Raw genomic sequence first — 19343 nt, forward strand, 5'->3', positions numbered from 1 at the left:
ATTGGGATGCTGAGCATACATTTCTCTCAGTGTTAAGCAGTAGTACCGGGCCTCTGTCTAATAATTGAACCAAGGAAGGTCAGAGGTCCACCCTTACCCAACCACACGGGCCAGTGGAAGCCAGCCCCCTGTGTGCCTAGTGACCAATCAGCCTCCACCTTTGTTTCTGAAGGAGAAATTGATCTATTTCCCACCAAACCACATGGCTACCACCCGGCATGAAAGGAGCAGAATAGATGCTGAGGAGTACACAGGGCAGGGTAACAGAAAGGGTGTGTACAAGAGCTCAGAGAGTTTAGGCAAAGTTTTAAATAAGCTGTGTAATCTGGTTTGTTCTGGAAGTTATCTCCTTCTTGGTTCATTTACCTGGCAGGGATTCAATGTGTGTGTGTGTGGGGCGGGGGGGGGGGGGGGGGGGGTAAGTCCCTTTATATACATAGCTGTTTCCCATACTTGCTGATTGAACAGATGTTTAATTAGAGTTGACCTACAATGTATAGTAAAATGAAAATATAATCAAGCAGTTATTATTTATGTTTTCTTTTTCTTCCCTAGGTGCTAAATTATATGCTTCCTTGTCAAAGCAAGAAAAAAGTGGATGCCATTATCTCTGAGGCACAAGATGCAGAGTACAAACTTGAATTTGCTCCATCGACCACCATAGAATATGTTAACAGCTTAGTATTTCTTGATGAAATTCAAGAAAGGGTGAGTTGATTCATATAAATCATTATTGCAGTTCTTGTGATAGGTAATGACAGATAAAAGAAACTAAGGGATTGAAGCTCAAGAAACAGCTGTGGAAATATCAGAAACACTTTCAGACAAAGTAAGCAGATGCCCTATACACAACAACGACAGCGAACACTGCTCGGACTCCTGCTACTGGTCAGACATTATAGTACATTTTAAATCCTCACAAAAACTAAAGAAGTATAGATCATTTTTATTCTGCAGATATGGAAATAAGTAGTAAAATAGCTTATATTGTAGCTTCGATCCCTACCCCCAGCCAGGGAGCATGCGGAGGCAACCAATTGATATGTCTCTCTCACATCGATATTTCTCTCTCTCTCTCTCTCTCTCTCTCTCTCTCTCTCTCTCTCTCTCTCTCTCTCTCTCTCTCTCCCCCTCCATTCCATTCACTCTCTCTAAAAATCAATGGAAAAAAATATTCTTGGATGGGGATTAACAACCCCCCCCCCCCCAACAAAAGGGACAGGAATTATGAACTAATACAGCCTAGGGAAACCAGAAGGCCTCTCTCTTTCCACCTCTCATCACTGCTCCTCCCTGGAACCCTAGAGCAGTATTTACCAAAGGGTGGTCCCCAAACTGGCAGCGGCAGTAGCAATAGGAACTTACTAGAAGTGCCTATTCCTCCGCCCCACCTCAGACCTCTGAATCAGGAACTTGGAGGAGGGGCTCAACAATCTGTTCTAACAAGCTTTCCAAGGGGATGGTGATGCAAGCGAAAGGCTGAGACCCGGTTCCCTGAAAGCCTCTCTCTGCAATCTTCTCCACGTGGAAGCAAATGGCCTCTGCCCACAGCCACAGTCTAACTCTTTCCACATTCAAGAGAGAGGTCAGACTGTTGTCAGATTGCTAGCTCCCAGTTTAATGCTGCTTGTGACCAGGAGGTTGAGTCAAGTTAGATGAACATGGATGCTTCGTCTATAACCCTATCGCAGAGTTGGGGTGGGGGGAGGGGTGGGTGGGGAGGATTCCCTTAACATTGGAGAGTCCCTTGGCAGAAAATTAGGAAAGACACTGTCCACTGAAGGTGGGACATCAAGGTGAAGATGCTTGTAGTCAGTTAGAGGTAGAAACAGTCTTTACTAAAGGATAGTGGGAGACCCATCATAGATTAGAGGTCTGAATCTATGCAGGCAGGAACATGGCCTGTCCACAGCTCAGGGCTGGGCTGGGACAGTCACAGCTCAGCACACATGCCGGGAGCTCTGATATTACAGCTGAGCATCCTCACAGCACTCGTTGTCCCTGAAAACCTTAAATATTGGCACAAAAGATAAAGGAGAAAAATAAACATAAGAATAAGGCTCACTGTACTCAGCTCTGAGCAGCTGACCCCCTGGGCCTGATTACCTGTATTGTAGCAATGACAGCAGTGATCCCACGACAGGCTTCAGCCAGTTTGCCAGAAGCCTGTGTACCACGCTCTGGCTCTCCTCAGCCCGATGCTCCCAGGGCTCAGAGGCTGTCTGGTATTAGACAAGGCCTACAGGGTATAATAGGACTCAGAGTAGTTAACTAGCAACCTATGTTTCCATTCAGATCGAAAGCCTTGAAGATGAAGGCAATGTGGTGATTCAAATGTACAAGCTCATTGAACAGTATCAGGTTCCCACACCGCCTGAAGACTTTGCTGTCTTTGCAACCATGAAGCCATCCATTGTTGCTGTTCGGAATGCCATCGATAAAGCCGTAGGTGATAGAGATGCAAGCATTAAGCAATTTTGTCTGCATTTGGGTAAAGATCTTGAAGAGCTAACCGTTGAAGTGAATGATGTCAAGCTGCAAGCACAGGTAAGTCAAGGAATAATTTTTTTAAAAAAAATAATGTGTAAAGTTTGACTACTATTTTAATTGAACCATTTTGGGAGCCTATTTTATTTTAATCTGATTTAACTTCTCTTTTCTATGACTTTATTTTGACCAATTAACAAGGTCTTTGAACTTCTATTTCTGAACTCTCTTCAAGTACTGAATACACTTCAGACCATTGCAAGCAAAGTATATACATAATAATTGAATTTTATTATTATTATTAAATGAGTGTTTGTACTTATTATTCTAAAATGAGTGTTTTTACAACTTGTTAACATATTTATAGCTACTTCACAATGAGTTTTCTTAGCCACATATTGGAAAATTTCTATTTAGGAAGAGGCAGAATATCTATATTATAAAAGGCCAGTGGCCATAACACCTTAATGACGTCGCCAGGAGGTGCATTGATTGGTCTTGCACAATTTCGTGTGCTGGGCCTTTAAGTAAAGTAATAATGATAATAAAGAATATTTGGTTAACTTGCACTAATTTTACTATACAAAAGATACAAGGGGAATTTTTTATAATATTTTAAAAATATATTTTATTGATTTATTTTACAGAGAGGAAGGGAGAGGGATAGAGAGTTAGAAACATCAATGAGAGAGAAATATCTATGAGCTGCCTCCTGCACACCCCCTACTAGGGATGTACCCCCAACCAAGGTACTACATGCCCTTGACCGGAATTGAACCTGGGGCCTTTCAGTCCGCAGGCTGACGCCCTATCCACTGAGCCAAACCGGTTTCGGCTTTTTTAAAAATAATTTAAAATAGACATCTGGGTGATTCTTAACTGATACATATATGAATATCTGATTTTGTAAGGATCCATTATCATTAACATTGACTAAAACTTATTACAGAAGTATAGAACCATACAAAGTTATAATCAAATCAGAATAATTGGTGGAAAGTCAATGTCCAGCAACAAAGGATTATTATAATGGGTTAAGATACATGTACTCAAAGGAATATAAAACAGACATTAAAGATTACAACATACATTTAAATGTATAAACATGGGAACATAAAAGCAGCTAACATGTATTGTGTACTTGCTATGTGTCAGGTATTAAGTACTTTTGTATTTTCACATAGAGAAAACTGTACATACTGTAGCATCTGTACAGCTCAGTGAACTATCAGAAAGAGATCACATCACGTATCCACTACTCATGACAAGAACCCTAACATTACTGGTTCCTTTAGCGTCCCCTTTTATCACTAACCCTTTCTTACTCTCCACACGCATCCACTGCCCTGAGTTCCAAACTATAAATTAGTCTTGCCTGTTTATGAACATCGATTACATAGAATCCCACAGTATTATAGTATGCCCTTTGATTTTGTTTCATTCCTGAGACCCATCCACGTTGCTGTGTGTGAATGTAGCTTATTATCCATGTTCATTATTTTATAGTGTCTCATTATATATCATAATTTAATGATCCACTCTACTGTCGATGGACCTTGGGATTGTGGGTTTGTGTCAATGATGAATAATGCTTCCAGGATCATTTGCATGTTTTAACTCATTTAATCCTCAGAACACTGATAAAGTTTTATTATTCACATGTTTTATAGAGAAGGAGACCAAGACACAAAGAGGTTAAGTAATAATAAATGAAGGAACCAGACTTCAAGTTTAGTCATCTGTTTCCAATGATTAAAGGCCTGGTTAGCTGCTGCACTATATACGTCTTCCCATACAGAGCAGGCAATATAAAGTGCCGGTGATTATCCTTTGTTTAGAAACAATACCCATGTGTATAGATGGGTTCCTAGAGAGAGCAGAAGTGCCAGCAAGTGCTTTCTGTGTAGTGGTGCATTTTTAAGAGCATGAATCACACACACAGAGATGAGAGCAGAGGTTCTCTCCAGCAAGCGCTCCTCCTACAGAGGGTTTGGCATGAACTCATTATCACTCCAGCCGAGAACCGCAACTTCACCATTTCCATAAATGGTGCCATCTTACTGTCATAGCTGCCACTCCTGTGATAAAGGGAATTGGAGGAAAAAACCTAAGTGTGGCAATGGATAATAACGCAATTTATTTCCGTTTGAAATATCTCTTTTATTTGTATTTGGCGTCTTTGGCATAAATTTTAACCCAAAATTGGAACTCCCTATCAAGCAGCTCTTCACGGTGGCTCCCCTCCCCTCCCACCTGCAGCTCCATAAGCGGAAATCTGCGTTTCTTCCGGGTGGATGGAGGGGAGGGGCGTCCGGTCCACGTGATGCCCCCTGGAACACAGGGCTTCTCCTGCAGGTTGGCTGGGGCTGGTGGACCCGGGCAGCTGCCAGCTAAAGGGCCTTCCTGGTTCTTTGGGTACCATGCTAGGCCCTCCTGCTGCATTCCACCATTCTGCCATCGCCTGCAGTCTCAATCTGTGATTTGCTAATCCTGACCTCAGACGTCCTCTGTCCGGCAGTGCTTTCAGCAGTGGCCCTGCCAGAATCAAGGCCAGGAGGAGTCCACAATCCCAGGCATGCCCCTCCAAGCCTCGAGGCGCCAGAGAGCCAGCCCAAGCCCCTTCCTCCTGGACATCTCCCTTCGCGTTTTCTAAGGGAGCAGATTGCCATTTTTGAGTGCAGGGCCATGCTGTATCAGGGATGGGAGCATCGGCCTCCCCAAGCCACGGCTATCACAGTCCTGATGCCTCAGTTGCCTCAGATTCTACCAAACCTGGCTAGGTGTTTCTACTTTTTCCCTAAACTTTTCCATTCCTGTTCACCAGGTGGGACTCCCACCCACCAGGTCAGCTGGAAAACATGTCTGTCCATTTATTCTTTACTTTCCCTCTTCTTCCCTCTCAGAATTCAAAGGCTTTCTAGTTTGTTTATTATAAAATGAGAATGTTCCTTGTATTACAGTCTCTTCCTACTTTTCTCTATCTCACTCACCTCTCCTTACCTGAAGTCACGATTGTGGAAGAAGTGTAGGACATGAAAGCAGATGAAGGGAAATATATTGGGTATTATTTAAAAGAATTGTTATCCCCATGGATAAGATTTTTAAAACATTTCCATACTTTTTACAATACATATGTGTTGCATTACAATTCAGGTAAAGCCCTCATTTTAATTTATTTTATAAAAAGCAGAGTGAGAAGAGAATTCGAAAAATGTGTTTTGAAAATGTTTATTAACTTATTGCAATGATCTACATCAGGAAGCAGGAACCACTCACCAAAAACTTACTTAATTTTACAGGATCCCCAGATTTTGGATATTAATGCTGACCAAGAAAAAGTAAAAATCCAACTGACTGAGCTGCAGTCATTTCTGGATGATCTTCAGAAACGCGCATTTCAATACAAATCTTACCAGAAAAATTTCAAGGTAATGACAGCCCTACAGGTGTTCCTATTTTTCTGAATTTATTTTTATTATTGGGAGTATTACAGGTGTCCCCCTTTCCTCCCTTTGTCTTCCTCCATCCGACTCCCCCTCCTCTCAGGCCTTCACCTAAATATAGTCTGTGCCCAGGTGTTAGAGGCACCTCTCACGGACACGAGAGAGGTGTGACAGGCCAGCCCCTGAGCCAGCGGGAGCGGGCTGTGCCCAACCTCAATCCACATATTCTCACATACATGAATTTGTATGAGAGACCCTAACTGTATTGTGAAAAGCCAATTAATAACAGCAATGAAAGCATGCACCTTTATTGAGAAAAGGAGAAGCATACATCTGGCTTATGAAGCACAGACGGCTCTCAGCTAATCTGAAGAGCGGTTGGGTGGGGGTCTGAGGGGTGGCATACCTCCCTGTCTGTAGGTCTCAGAATCCCTCTGCTGACTATTTTGGTACAGATTAATTCTCAAGGTCTCTTTTTTTGCACTTTGTTGTGGCCTTTCCAGAATTCAGGAGAAACACCTGGCAATTTTTTTCTTGCCAAGCCTTGAGACTGCTGGCTTCTCTGCTTAGGGGGTAACACTGCCCTTTTTTCCTTTCCCTTTCCCTCCCTTTCTGCACGCTCTCCTTAGGGAGTTTTTTTGTTTTTTGTTTTTAAACCATGTGCTTTGTGTCCCTGACTGGAGAGGATAATGCTTATTATCCTTAGATTGTTCCTAACAATTAGTTAGTTCCTACACTCTCTGGCCTTATTTTAATTTTCCTGTCTCAGTTTCCCTATTCCCCCTGCCCTGGAATCCTGTAACACATGGACTGTGCACATGTGCATGTAAGTTCTTTGGCTGGTCTCTTCCTGCCCTCCTCCGCCCTTCCCTTTGAGAGCTGTCAGTCTACATGTGTGTTTGTTTGTTTGTTTGTTTGTTTAAAACTGGTTCAATCTTCCCAGTTTTATTTATTTTTTTTTATTTTTTTATTTTTTTAAATATATTTTACTGATTTTTCACAGAGAGGAAGGGAGAGAGATAGAGAGCTAGAAACATCAATGAGAGAAACACATCGACCAGCTGCCTCCTGCACACCCCACACCGGGGATGTGCCCGCAACCAATGCACATGACCCCGACCAGAATCGAACCTGGGACCTTTTGGTCCACAGGCCGACGCTCTATCCACTGAGTCAAACCGGTTTTGGCTACAATGTGTTTTTAAAACATGTCCACAGACATGACACCAATGCACAAGCATTTTAAACAGCGTTATTGTGAACGTGGGATGCTCGGACACGTGTGTGCTCAGTCACTGTGCTGGAACAGTCTGGCTGCCTTTCAAGTGTTTACAGATTAGCACACTTTAGAGGCAAAATACCTTCCTTATTAAAAAGTTACTGTGAATTACAAATATACCCTCAGACCACAGACAGTAATTTCTGTGTTAAAATGTAGGCAGATTTTTTTTTAAATGTGGTCAACTCCTTTCCTAAGTAATATTCAAGTTTCTTACATCCATGTGTGAGTTATGAGTCCATGACTATTGCCTGGTTGCCCTGGTTTGATGTGCCAATTTGATGACAAAAGAGGATTTTGCTAAACCAGAGCATAGATGGATCCAAGAGGTTAGGTTTGAAAGACTAAAAGCTATACTTCAAAATAAATGAAGAGAAGTGAGTGAGAGATACAATTGCTCTAAACAGCTATTAGGGGAGACCAAAGTGGAAGAGAATAGAACAGATTTCGAGGGTCAAAACCAGGAGGTGGGGCACCCGCAGAGGGAGGTGTTATTAGTCTCCCTCAAAGTGTTTGGGGGAGCGCCTGGATTTCCCCTGAGAACACATCCACCTCTCCCAGACCCTGAATGGATGGATGGCCAAAAAGTGGTCTGAGGAGCCATCCACTCCAGAGCCCAGGGGTGGTGGACCAATCTATAAAGTAACAAGCTCGCCCCTACACGATGTGGTTGGTGCAGCACTTGAGGCAGGAGGTTTGTGCACGCGAGAACTAGGGTTCAATGTTGTTCCCAGGCTGAGTTAACTGACCTACAAGATAGTACTATATTCGGTAGGAAGTGAGGTATGGAAGAGATATTGCTTGATAAAAAGCTACACTAGCCTGGCCAGTGTGGCTCAGTGGCTGAGCATAGGTTGATGAACCAGGAGGTCACGGTTCGATTCCCCATCAGGTCACATGTCTGGGTTGCAGGCTGGATCCCCAGTAGGAAGTATGTGAGAGGAGAGGCAGCTGATCAATGATTCTCTCTCATCATTGATGTTTCTATTTCTTTCTCTCCCTTCTTCTCTGAAATCAATCCATATATATATTAAAACAAAACACTACAGCTAAGTGCCTGAAATAGTGGTGAGTCCCCCTCCTTCCACACTCCGTATCTATACTTGACTAATTCTTCCTTTGTGATCACCTCATTCCAACCTTCCTTCTGAAGCTCTCTCAGTCATTTGGAGGATGGGAGAGAAGGCCTATCTAGCCTAGGAAATAATTTCTAATTGTTTGTGAAGGCAGGGCCAGACCCCTAATATGCTGGCCTTGTAAAATGATTTTGGAAGAGTTCTCACCTCTGACATTTGGGGAGAGCTGGGGAGAGAAGAAAAAAAAAGACATTAATTCATCTTTAAATGTTTGGTAGAATTCACCCATAAAGCTGTCTATCTGGTCCTGGGCTGTTCTGGGTTGAGAGGTTTTTGGTTACTGATTCAATCATTATTGGTCCGTTTCGATTTCTGTTTCTTCCTGGTGCAGTCTTTTTAGATTGTATATTTCTAGGACTTTATCTTTTTCTGATAGGTCAAACAATTAGTTGACATATTGCTTATTGATGATGGTCGAGTCTTATGGCCCTACATATTTCTGTGCTTTCATTTGTAATGTCTGCCCTTTCACTTCATTTATTTGTGTATTCTCTCCCTTTTTCCTTCTCAAGCTATAGGTTTGTCAATTGTGTTTGCCTTTACAAAAAGCCAGCTCAGTGAAACTTAACAGAAGTTTGTTGCTTTCTAGTTTCATACCATTGTGGTTAGAAATGATGCACGATATGATTTCAGTCTTCAATTTTCTAAGACTTTTGTGGCCTCTCAGTGACTTTATGTTCATTTGTTTCAAGACATTTTAAAATTTCTCTTTGACCCATTGGTTGTTGAGGAATGTGTTTAGTTTCCACATGTTTATAAATCTCCCCCTTACTGATTTCTGGTTTCTACCATTGTGACTGGAAAAGATGCATAGTATGGTTTTAATCATGTTATGTTTCCTAAGACTAGTTTTGCAGCCTCTCATATGACCTGCCCTTGGGAATGCTCCATGTGCAGGTGTGTGCTGCTGCCGTTGGCCGAAGAGTTCAAAGCCCTATCTTGGGGGGGACAGGAGGGGGCTCACAATTTCAATGCAACTGACTTCCCTGGAGGTTCCCCACCTCTGAGCCAAGGCAATCTTTAAAACACTTCAGGAGAACAGCTTCTTCAGATGTCCCCGCGGCAGCGTTTCTCTCTATAGGATTCATACCCAGCCAGTGGTCCTCTTCATCTTAAATCACCCCATTCCCTCCACCAGCTGCTGTGCAAACATCTTCCTCTTCTGTCAGCTAAGTGCATAAGCCCTAAAGGAAGTCCCAGTTTCTGAAGATTCATCTGTTTTTAAAAAAAAAAAAAAAAAGGCCGGGCATGTATAGGCATGTATGCTCCAACTTGAGGAAAAATACCCACGGTACTCTTGTGATACATCTTCAGAGGGTATTTTCATTCTAAGGGAATATAAAGAGTTATATGTTATCATTCACATGGAAATTTGATTTTACATGCATGTGTTTTTTTCCTTCGTTTGTTTCTCTCTCTCCTTTCTCCAGTTGGGATCCCCTACTTATTCTCCTCAGTCACTGTATCAAGAATTTTTGTGCAGGTGTGTGTGTGTGTGTGTGTGTGTGTGTGTGTGTGTGTCCTAATAGGAGGATAACAGGTATTTATATCTGAAAATTAAAGAGTGCATTTTGTTTATTACATATTTAAAGGTGGAAGTTTCTAAGTTTGAAGATTTGGAAGAAGTTAGTGCTGAAGTGAAGCTCAAACAATTGCTCTGGGATTCTATGACCGAATGGGATCAACTCCAAGAAGACTGGTTTCAGGTAAAAACAAAACAAAACAAAACAAAAAACCCTCTCAATTCTTAAATCATGTTTGTTTTAATGACACTTAAAAATCTTCATGTGAATTACTATTCTTAAGCAATCTGGTATATTTTAAGTTTGGTGAAATATGCAATGTTATCATGTTATGGGAATTATTATATTTTTCCCAGTGTAAAGCACAAAGGTCTTTCTTCATAGCTTAATGCACGGTGGGAAGGCAGCTCCTCAGGGCCTCCACTGAAGAAGGCTAACTGAAGAGAGCACCACGGGGCCTGGACTGCTCTGTGGGATTTGAACCGGAGTTGTCAGGATACAGTACACCCAAGTGTTTTCGAGGATTGTGGGTTTTTATTGGGGACCTATACACTTTAGGTTCCTGCTAGCTTAGGTTCTGTTCTTATTGTCCTTCTGGGGGGAAAGGAAGCCATTTGTTCCCTGTAATAGAGTAGAATCAGAGTGATGAAATTTGGGATCTTCCCTGGAGAGCTCAAAAGTAAATGAACTTAATTAGGGGGGCCAAGTACTATAGAGTTTGGTTTCTAGGTTCTGTCTTTATATTCAAATTCAACATGGCTCAACACTCTAAGAGGCAGAATAGATGACCATCTATACTTTCAAGTGTGAAATGGATGTGTTAGAAATACCTATAAATAACTTCGCAAATACTCTTTTACACTTGCTTATTCAACCTAACAGTGCTGATACCTATAATTACAAGTCATAGGTCTTGGTTAAATAACAGTGACATAGGCCGAGACCGGTTTGGCTCAATGGATAGAGCGTCGGCTTGGGGACTGAAGGGTCCGGGGTTCGATTCCGGTCAAGGGCATGTACCTTGGTTGCAGGCACATCCCCAATAGGGGGTGTACAAGAGGCAGCTGATCGATGACTCTCTCTCATCGATGTTTCCAACTCTCTATCTCTCTCCCTTCCTCTCTGTACAATATCAATAAAATATATATAAAAAATTTAACAGTGACATAGAATATGTTCTCTAGATAAGGTTCTAGCTGCTGGGGATACCAGTGGAAAATAAAGAGGACCAAGTCCAAACCATCACAGGACTTACCTTTGGTGCGAAAAACAGAAAACAAACAAATATCTTCTATAATATCAGGAGACTTTTAAGTGCCTTTGTGTAACTCACTTGTCACTTATCTCAGAAGTAGAAACTCCTGAGGAATAAAGAAGAAACTTAGAGAGTTTTCTGGTCACCCCAAAAGAAGGGACAGCAGCTTCTAAAGTGAGATTAATTCATACAGAATTCACAAAATGACCCATTAGGGGTCAGACAGAAAATGTTGAATCTGGGGGTTGGAGGGGAAGAAGGAAAGTTCTACAAAATTTCTGATGCCTCAGTCCATATGACCATATGACATTTCACTTATATGTTTATATAACTGAGAAATATATTTATAGATGCATGCATATTTGGGGGCACTTTAAACCCTTTATATTAAAGGGGTGATAAGCAAACAATAGGAGGATACTAGATGAGAAACTTAGAGTTAGCAAGAGTAAAAATTTGCTGTATATTTCCTTAGAAGGTTTGGTCCCCAAGAATTAATTACAGGACTAGTAATAATGTATTGATGTAGGAGACAAGGACATGAAAATAATAGTAAGATATGCCTAATAGACTATTGGCCATTTCAACAAGTAAATCCATTTCCAAAAGTATAAACTTGAGTTGGATTAACAATTTTGCTACTGGAAAATCTGAGTAAAATAAAAAATTCCATTGTGTCAATCTTGCCAATTATCCTGTATCTTAACTTCTTTTTTTCCTCTAATTTTCATAGTCCAAATTTGAAACCCTGGATCCAGAATTACTAAACAGTCAAGTCTCTAAATATTCCAAATTTGTGACTCAATTGGAAAAAGGCTTACCACCCAACAGTGTAGTGCCCCAGCTAAAATTTAAGGTGGAAAAAATGAAAGAAAAGGTAAGTTCAGTAGAAATTATCTCTAAAACTCTAATCAATAATATTGCTCCATGCCAGTGATACTGACATCAGGAACTGCTGCGCACGCAGAGAGGAAAGGACAGGCAAACCCCACTTTTGAGGAGGAACAGTCTACAGCCATGTCCTCAACTGGCTGAATCATGCAGCTGAATACCATGGCTTGAAGTGGCATTCATAGCGAGAGTATTTCCCCACCCACTCAGCGTATAGGTGGCCGGACGAGGCCAGGGCAGCCTTGTCCATCGACAGCTCTGCACCAAACAGATATGCTGTTTTTCCAGATGCGCCGTGATGTGAGGGAGGTAGGGAAGCTCTGCAGTAGGTGTGCAGCAGGGCTGGCTCTTTAAATCCTGTCACTGCTAAACTAGCGCTTGAAATGGGAAGGAAAGGGGAAATTATTTTTTATCCTTTTAAACAAAAAGAAATAAAGGACTGAAAGAAGACATGAATAGAAAGAGTAAGCAAAGCTTCGGGCACAATGAGAAGCAAATGTTCCCTCTTGAAAAGAGTGTTTTTGCAGTTTTTTCTCCTTTAACCTTGCACTATCTAGTCAAAAACAGTTCTTAAAGGTTACGTATTCAGTTTCTTTATTGCCTGTAGTGTGCTTTGAACATATAATTGTAAAAAAAAAAAATTCACTTGTCACAGTGTGCATTCCATCTTTTGTTCCTTGGAAATCCTGGAACTTGCGTGTAGTAAACGGCATTTTTATGGCATTTTATGGGAAAAGTCACCTAGCCAGCATAACAGTTGTACAGAATGCTCCCATCCCCACCCCCCAAATTCCCTTCTGTTTTTCCTTTGTAGTTGCTCCATCTTCAGTCCCAACCCCAGACAACCACTGATCTGTTTTCTGATCCTATAATCTTTTCTTTGGCAGAAAATGATATAAATTGAATGAGACAATATGGAGGCTTTTGGGTCTGGCCTCATTCACTTAGAAAAATGCATGTAAGATATGCACTCATATCCAGAATGCATAGCATATTCTTATAACTCAAAAATCAAAAGGTAAAAAAAAAATCATTTTAAATGGGCAAAGGGTTTAATAGACATTTCCCCAAAGAAGATAGATAAAAAGACACTGAACAGCATTAGTTATCAGGAAAAGTCAAATTAAAACCACAGTAAGATACTACTTTGTATCCACAAGAATGACTGTGATCAGAAAGATTACAGGGGAGGATCTGGAGGAACTGGAAGCATCAGATGTTTCTGGTGAAGTTATAAAGCCTTGTTGGTTTAGCAGTTTCTCAAACCAATTTACCAAGTCACTCTACTACCCTGTTTCCCCGAAAATAAGACAGTGTCTTATATTAATTTTTGCTCCCAAAGATGCGCTAGGTCTTATTTTCAGGGGATGTCTTATTTTTCCATAAAGAAGAATACAGTACACATTTATTGTTAAATGAAAATAAAGGAAATTTATTACCTGTATACAGTACGGTAGTACAGTAGTTGTCAACACAAACCAGACAAACTGTGAATCCTACAGTATCAAGAATTTACTCATTTATTCAATGACAATCATGTCATCATCTTCTGGAACATCATCATAACAATTCAATTCCTGAATTTCCTGGTGAATTTCTTGTGACTCCATTTCTTTCAAAATCAGTGGACCAAATCTCTCATGTTTAGCCTAGGGGGGCCTTATTTTCGGGGAGATGCCTTATATTTATTTCACTCAGAAGGAAACCTGTAAGTAGGTCTTATTTTTGGAGGATGTCTTATTTTCGGGGAAACACGGTAGTTATATACCTAAGACAACTGAAAACAGGTGTTCATTCAAAAATTTGCGTATGAATGTTCATAGCAACATTTTTCATAACTAGAGGCCCAGTGCATGGATTTGTGTACCAGTGAGGTCCCTTAGCCTAGCCTGAGTCCTCTCACAATCCGGGACCCCTCAGGGGATGTCAGAGAGCTGGTTTTAGCCTGATCTCCACAGGCCTAATTAGAATTTTAAAAATCTCTCTATGTTGTTACATGAAGCAATAGTTCATTAATTTTTATTTCTGAGTAATATTCCATTGTGTACATTACTACAGTTGATTATCTAATGTATTTGTTAATGTCATGTGTTTTATCTTTACATATACAGCAAATACAACATATTGTCATTATTTTTGTTTTAGATAGTTAGCTTTTAATATAATACAAAAGGAAACAAAATTTATGTTACCTTTATTCTATTTCCAATGTTCTTTATTTCTTTATATGGATCTAAGGTTCTGACTCACAGCATATTCATTCTGCCTGAAGAACTTTCTTTAATATTCCTTACTGAGTAGATATGCTAACAATGAATTCCCTAATTTCTGTTATAAGTAAGTTGTTAAATTTTTGAGTGATATTTTCACTAGGTATATAATTCTGTACTGACACGTTTTGTTTTGTTTTCATAAATTTAAAAATATCCTTTTGTTATCTTCTTGCTTGTATGGTTTCTAACAAGAAATCAGCTGCAGTTTTTTTTCCTGATTTTCTGTGGATAACAACTTTTTTTCTGTCTGACCGCCTTCAATATTTTATCTTTTCATTGTGTTTTGGCAGCTTGCAATGCAATATTCCTAAGTGTGTGTTGATGTCATTTTGTTGTTGATGCAGTTTTTATGATTTGCATTTATTCTGCTTGGTTTTCTCTGAGTTTTTTGGGTCTCTGGTTTGGTATCTGTCTTTAATTTGGGGGGGGGGGGGAATGCAATGTAGCTGTTATTTCTTCAAATCTCTATTTGCTCTGTTTTCTAAATCTTATTCTTCTGGAATTTTTATTACATGTGTTTTAGTCTATCCAATATTGTGCCTCAGCTCTTGCATATTAGGTTAAAGGTTTTTGTGGAAGACGAAGGGGGCACTAATTTTTATCTGTGTATCAATTTGGGGAATTTCTACTCATTTATCTTTAAGTTCACTGATTTCTTATCTGTGTCAAGTTCATCAAAGGCTCTCCTTATCTTTCTTATCATCTTTTTATATTTAACATCTGTTTAATTATAGTTTCCATCTTCATATTAACATTTCCGATCTGATCTTGCATGTTGTCTGCCTTTCCTATTAAAACCATGAATATATTAATCACACTTTAAAATATTTTTTCTATTTTTTAATCCTCACCTTAGGAAATTTTTCCATTGATTTTTAGATAGAGTGCAAAGGAAGGAGGGAGAGAGCAATAGAAGCGTCGAAGTGAGAGAGACACATGAATTGGTCCCCTCCCACATGCACTCTGACCAAGGTCTGAGATGGTACCTGCAACCCAGGTAGGTGCCCTTGACCAGGAATCAAACCTTTTGACCCGTCAGTGTGAGAGCTGACACTTTAACTACTGTGAAACACTGGTCAGGGCATTAATCACACTTCTTTTATAGTCCCTGTCTGTTAATTCTAACATGTGTCATATCTGAGTCTGCTTCTGATTGTTTTTTGTGTCTTGGATGCATGTCTGTCTTGTTTTTTAATATACCACTTAAATTTTGGTTACAAGCCAAAATTTCTATCTTTGTTTAATATAGTAAATAATGCCTTTCCTTCCACTTGGCGTTTTGTGTGGCACGTTATGTTAAATCTAGTTAGGAACTAGGGTACATTTGAGGTTTGATGTTCCTATAGCTGCCTTCAGTATACCACAGCATTTAAATTGTCCTAGTGATACCTTGTGTTTAGGGTTTGGTCTGGTTTGCCAAAGATCATTGTTTCCATTTTCCCCTGATCTTGTGGCCTCCCTTTGTATTGTGCCCAGAAAGGATCTGTCTCTTATAGCTTTCCACTCTGTATTCCACTTTTCCCCCCACTCAATACTTATTAGCCTGGTAGGAGAAATGAAAAGGGGCATTCCCTCATATTCTGATTAAACTCTATCTTAACAAAGCACTGTATCTCTTGTTCTCAGGGTTATTACTTTCCTAAGTATTCCTGCCCCTCCTCCACCTGTAGTTAGAAGCCTATCGTGTATTCCTGTTCCTAACCTGTGGATAGAATTTTTTATTTTTCCTATTCCATTTCTCCTAATGTTTATAAATACCTACAATGAGTTATCACCAATATCTTAGGTGAAGTTTTTGTTCCTCCCTTCTCTGACATTAAAGCTTTGGTACCAGAAGAAAGCTAGGAGACATTGGATGGCTAGTTACAATAGCGGCTGCTGTTTCCTTCTCCTACAGCACCATAAGGTAGGGTTTCTTAAGAGTCTCCCCAGTCTTTTGTATGAACACCTCTATATTTGTAGCCCCCAAGTACTTCACCCTCTCATGCTACCCCATCCTCAATCTTTTTTTTAGTTGTTTTTTTAATTTGAATTTTAATTAATTAATTAATTAATTAATTTTATTTAATAAATCTTTATTGTTCAGATTATTACAACTGTTTCTTCCCCTCCCCCCCCTATAACTCCCCTCCACTCGGTCCCCACCCCACCCTCTGCCCTTACCTTCCCCCCCCTCCCCCAGCTGTCCTCATCCATAGGTGTATGATTTTTGTCCAGTCTCTTTCTGTACCCCCCACAGATACCCTTTTCCCCTTGGGAATTATCAATCCCCTCCGACTCTATGCCCCTGATTCTATTATATTCATCAGTTTATTCTGTTCCTCAGATTTTTAATTCACTTGACTTTTAGATTCACTTGTTGATAGATATGTATTTGTTGTTCATAATTTTTATCTTTACTTTTTTCTTCTTTTTCCTCTTTTTAAAGAACACCTTCCAGCATTTCATATAATACTGGTTTGGTGGTGATGAACTCCTTTAGCTTTTTCTTATCTGTGAAGCTCTTTATCTGCCTTTCAATTCTGAATGATAGCTTTGCTGGGTAGAGTAATCTTGGTTGTAGGTTTTTGCTTTTTATCACTTTGAATATTTTTGCCACTCCCATCTGGCCTGCATAGTTTCTGTTGAGAAATCAGCTGATAATCGTGTGGGTGCTCCCTTGTAGGTAACGAACTGTTTTTCTCTTGCTGCTTGTAAGATTCTCTCTTTGTCTTTTGCTCTTGGCATTTTAATTATAATGTGTCTTGGTGTGGTCCTTTTTGGATTCCTTTTGTTTGGGGCTCTGTGCACTTCCTGAACTTGTAAATCTATTTCTTCCACCAGGTGGGGGAAGTTTTCTGTCATTATTTCTTCAAATAGGTTTTCAGTGTCTTGCACTTTCTCTTCTTCTGGCACCCCCATAATTCTGATGTTGGTACGCTTGAAATTGTCCCAAAGGCTTCTTACACTATCTTCAACTTTCTCAATTCTCTTTTCTTCTTGCTTCTGCATGCTCAGTCTTTAATAATCTATTTTTTTAAATGTAGCTGAGTCTTCTAGCTCACTTAAGTGGCATTCCAAGGCAAGTGTCCTAGATAATCAAACTCTCAAATTCTGTTTCTTGCTGTGGAGTAAACTGTGGGTATTCCAAGTTTGAGTTAGTTCATTGACCTGCAATTTAGGTTTCTGATGGGTTCAACACAAGTCATTAATTTGAAGTTTGTTCAGATTTTTTTTTTTGTTGTAAGAGTTTAAGTGATATTCTTTCCAGATCTCTACATTCTCTGATTAAAAACTGTGTTTTTAAGATAAAAAGCATGGTGTGTGCTTGTTTTCCAGCTGCCAGTTATCATTGATTTGAGGAACCCAACTTTGAAGATTAGACACTGGACAGCTATTGAACACACAGTTGATGCCACTCTACTGGACCTTGAAACTCCGTTAACCTTAGAGAAGCTCTCTGAGTTGCATGTTTTCGACTTTGCCCAAGAAATTCAGGACATTTCAGGACAGGCTTCTGGAGAAGCTGCCTTAGAAATAATTCTTAAAAAGGTAAATAGGAAAAGCATATATTCTTAAAATCAGGTAAGGTAAAGTTTTTCATATCACCAGCTTTTGGGTTATCTGGACAGATTTTTCAACAGTGCAGCTTTCACTCTCTCATTATCAATTGTCCTATTGTTTTCTTATATTTATTATCATTATAATTGTTATCACAATTATAAATATCTTCCTTCTACTTAGCTTATAGCCCAACATAAACAAAGTTTGAAATTTACATGCTTATATATAAAAAAAAAAAAACAACACACTTTCCAAGAATATATTTTACATCAAAATACATTATGTTTAAAACTACTAGGAAAAAAATATGTGAAATACTTCAAAAAATGTTGCAAAAAGTTATCTCTTTAGTGTACTTAACCTCCTTTCCCTAAAAATTCACACATGCTTACCAATCACATGTATAAAATGATTTTTTTTTTTTCCTTTCAATTAAAACGAAGTGATAGGAAATACACATTAAAGTATCACAAGTTATTCATATGTATTAACATCGGTCAATAAAATTAAGCAAAGCAGGGTCATTTAGCTGAGAAAAGGATTTTAAAAGTTGTAGAGGAGGAGAATGGAATTATTATGGCACTTTCACCTATTTCGTTTTACATTCATTTATTAAGTACCTAAACACAAATGAACTTAGATATCCTAAGACCTGAATCCTTTCTAAGGTGGAGGATGCTTGGAAAACAACTGAATTTGTCGTTCTCCCTCACCGAGACAGCAAAGATGTCTTTATCCTAGGTGGCACAGACGACATACAGGTGGGTAACTGGGTTACTGAAAACTTACAGTGAAGGTTCTAGCCGGAACTAGTCCTAAATCTTTTATGGGAGATTATGATGGAGAAATAGAATATGAGTTATTAAATAAGAAAATTTTAATTAGGGAGGGAAAGTATGAGTATAAATAATTGACATGGATGCTTGTGTATGAGAACCATTTAGCAAAGCAATAAAAACGGCATATATGTGTAAGAGTTGTAATCCTGTAACTGTTGAAGAATTTAGAAAAGCAAAGAGATCGTTTATGGCTGAAATAATCAGAGAATCCTTCCTTGACCTGCTAAGACATTCTGGACCTTAAAGGGTAAATGAGATTTGACAGACATAGATGAGAATGGCCTTCAGAACAGAAGGGCACTTCAAACCATTTAAATGAAGCAAAGAAACATGAATGAATATTTCAGGTTTATAGCACACTAAAAAGCTAAATTCACTTGAATTTTTTGAGAGTAGGAGTACATAGCCATGCTCTATATTCTGTGTGTTTGGAATATTCTTAGTGACTTAAAATCCAAAGACACATTTGTTTAGCAAAGGGATCTGGATCTTACAACTCCATTTAAAAAGCAAAGCCCTGGTCTAGTAGGTTGTACCCAGGCCAGACTGGAGATGAAATGGCTTTGCCAGGTATAGGCTGGTAGAGCAAGATCAGATGTTATTCAGGGCAGTGGATGGGAGAGCAGTCTCAAGATGAAAGTTGGTCAGTATAAGGCCAAGTGATGGTAGGTAAT

The 19343-nt window shown here is 39.6% G+C and overlaps 1 protein-coding gene across 1 annotated transcript in view; it reads left to right on the forward strand.

Moving 5' to 3' along the window:
- DNAH6 (dynein axonemal heavy chain 6) overlaps positions 1-19343 on the forward strand; it is a gene marked incomplete at its 5' end in the record, with an annotated part of 204336 nt that overhangs the window by 44337 nt on the left and 140656 nt on the right. The window contains 7 exons of the mRNA XM_084900943.1: positions 556-708; positions 2296-2547; positions 5787-5915; positions 9938-10051; positions 11857-12000; positions 17606-17818; positions 18499-18591. Of these exons, the coding sequence (XP_084757069.1) occupies positions 556-708; positions 2296-2547; positions 5787-5915; positions 9938-10051; positions 11857-12000; positions 17606-17818; positions 18499-18591 (1098 nt within the window). The remainder of the gene's footprint in view (positions 1-555; positions 709-2295; positions 2548-5786; positions 5916-9937; positions 10052-11856; positions 12001-17605; positions 17819-18498; positions 18592-19343) is intronic.

Source organism: Pipistrellus hanaki, assembly GCF_964339955.1.
Source record: "Pipistrellus hanaki genome assembly, chromosome: 12".
Classification (NCBI taxonomy): Eukaryota; Metazoa; Chordata; class Mammalia; order Chiroptera; family Vespertilionidae; genus Pipistrellus; species Pipistrellus hanaki.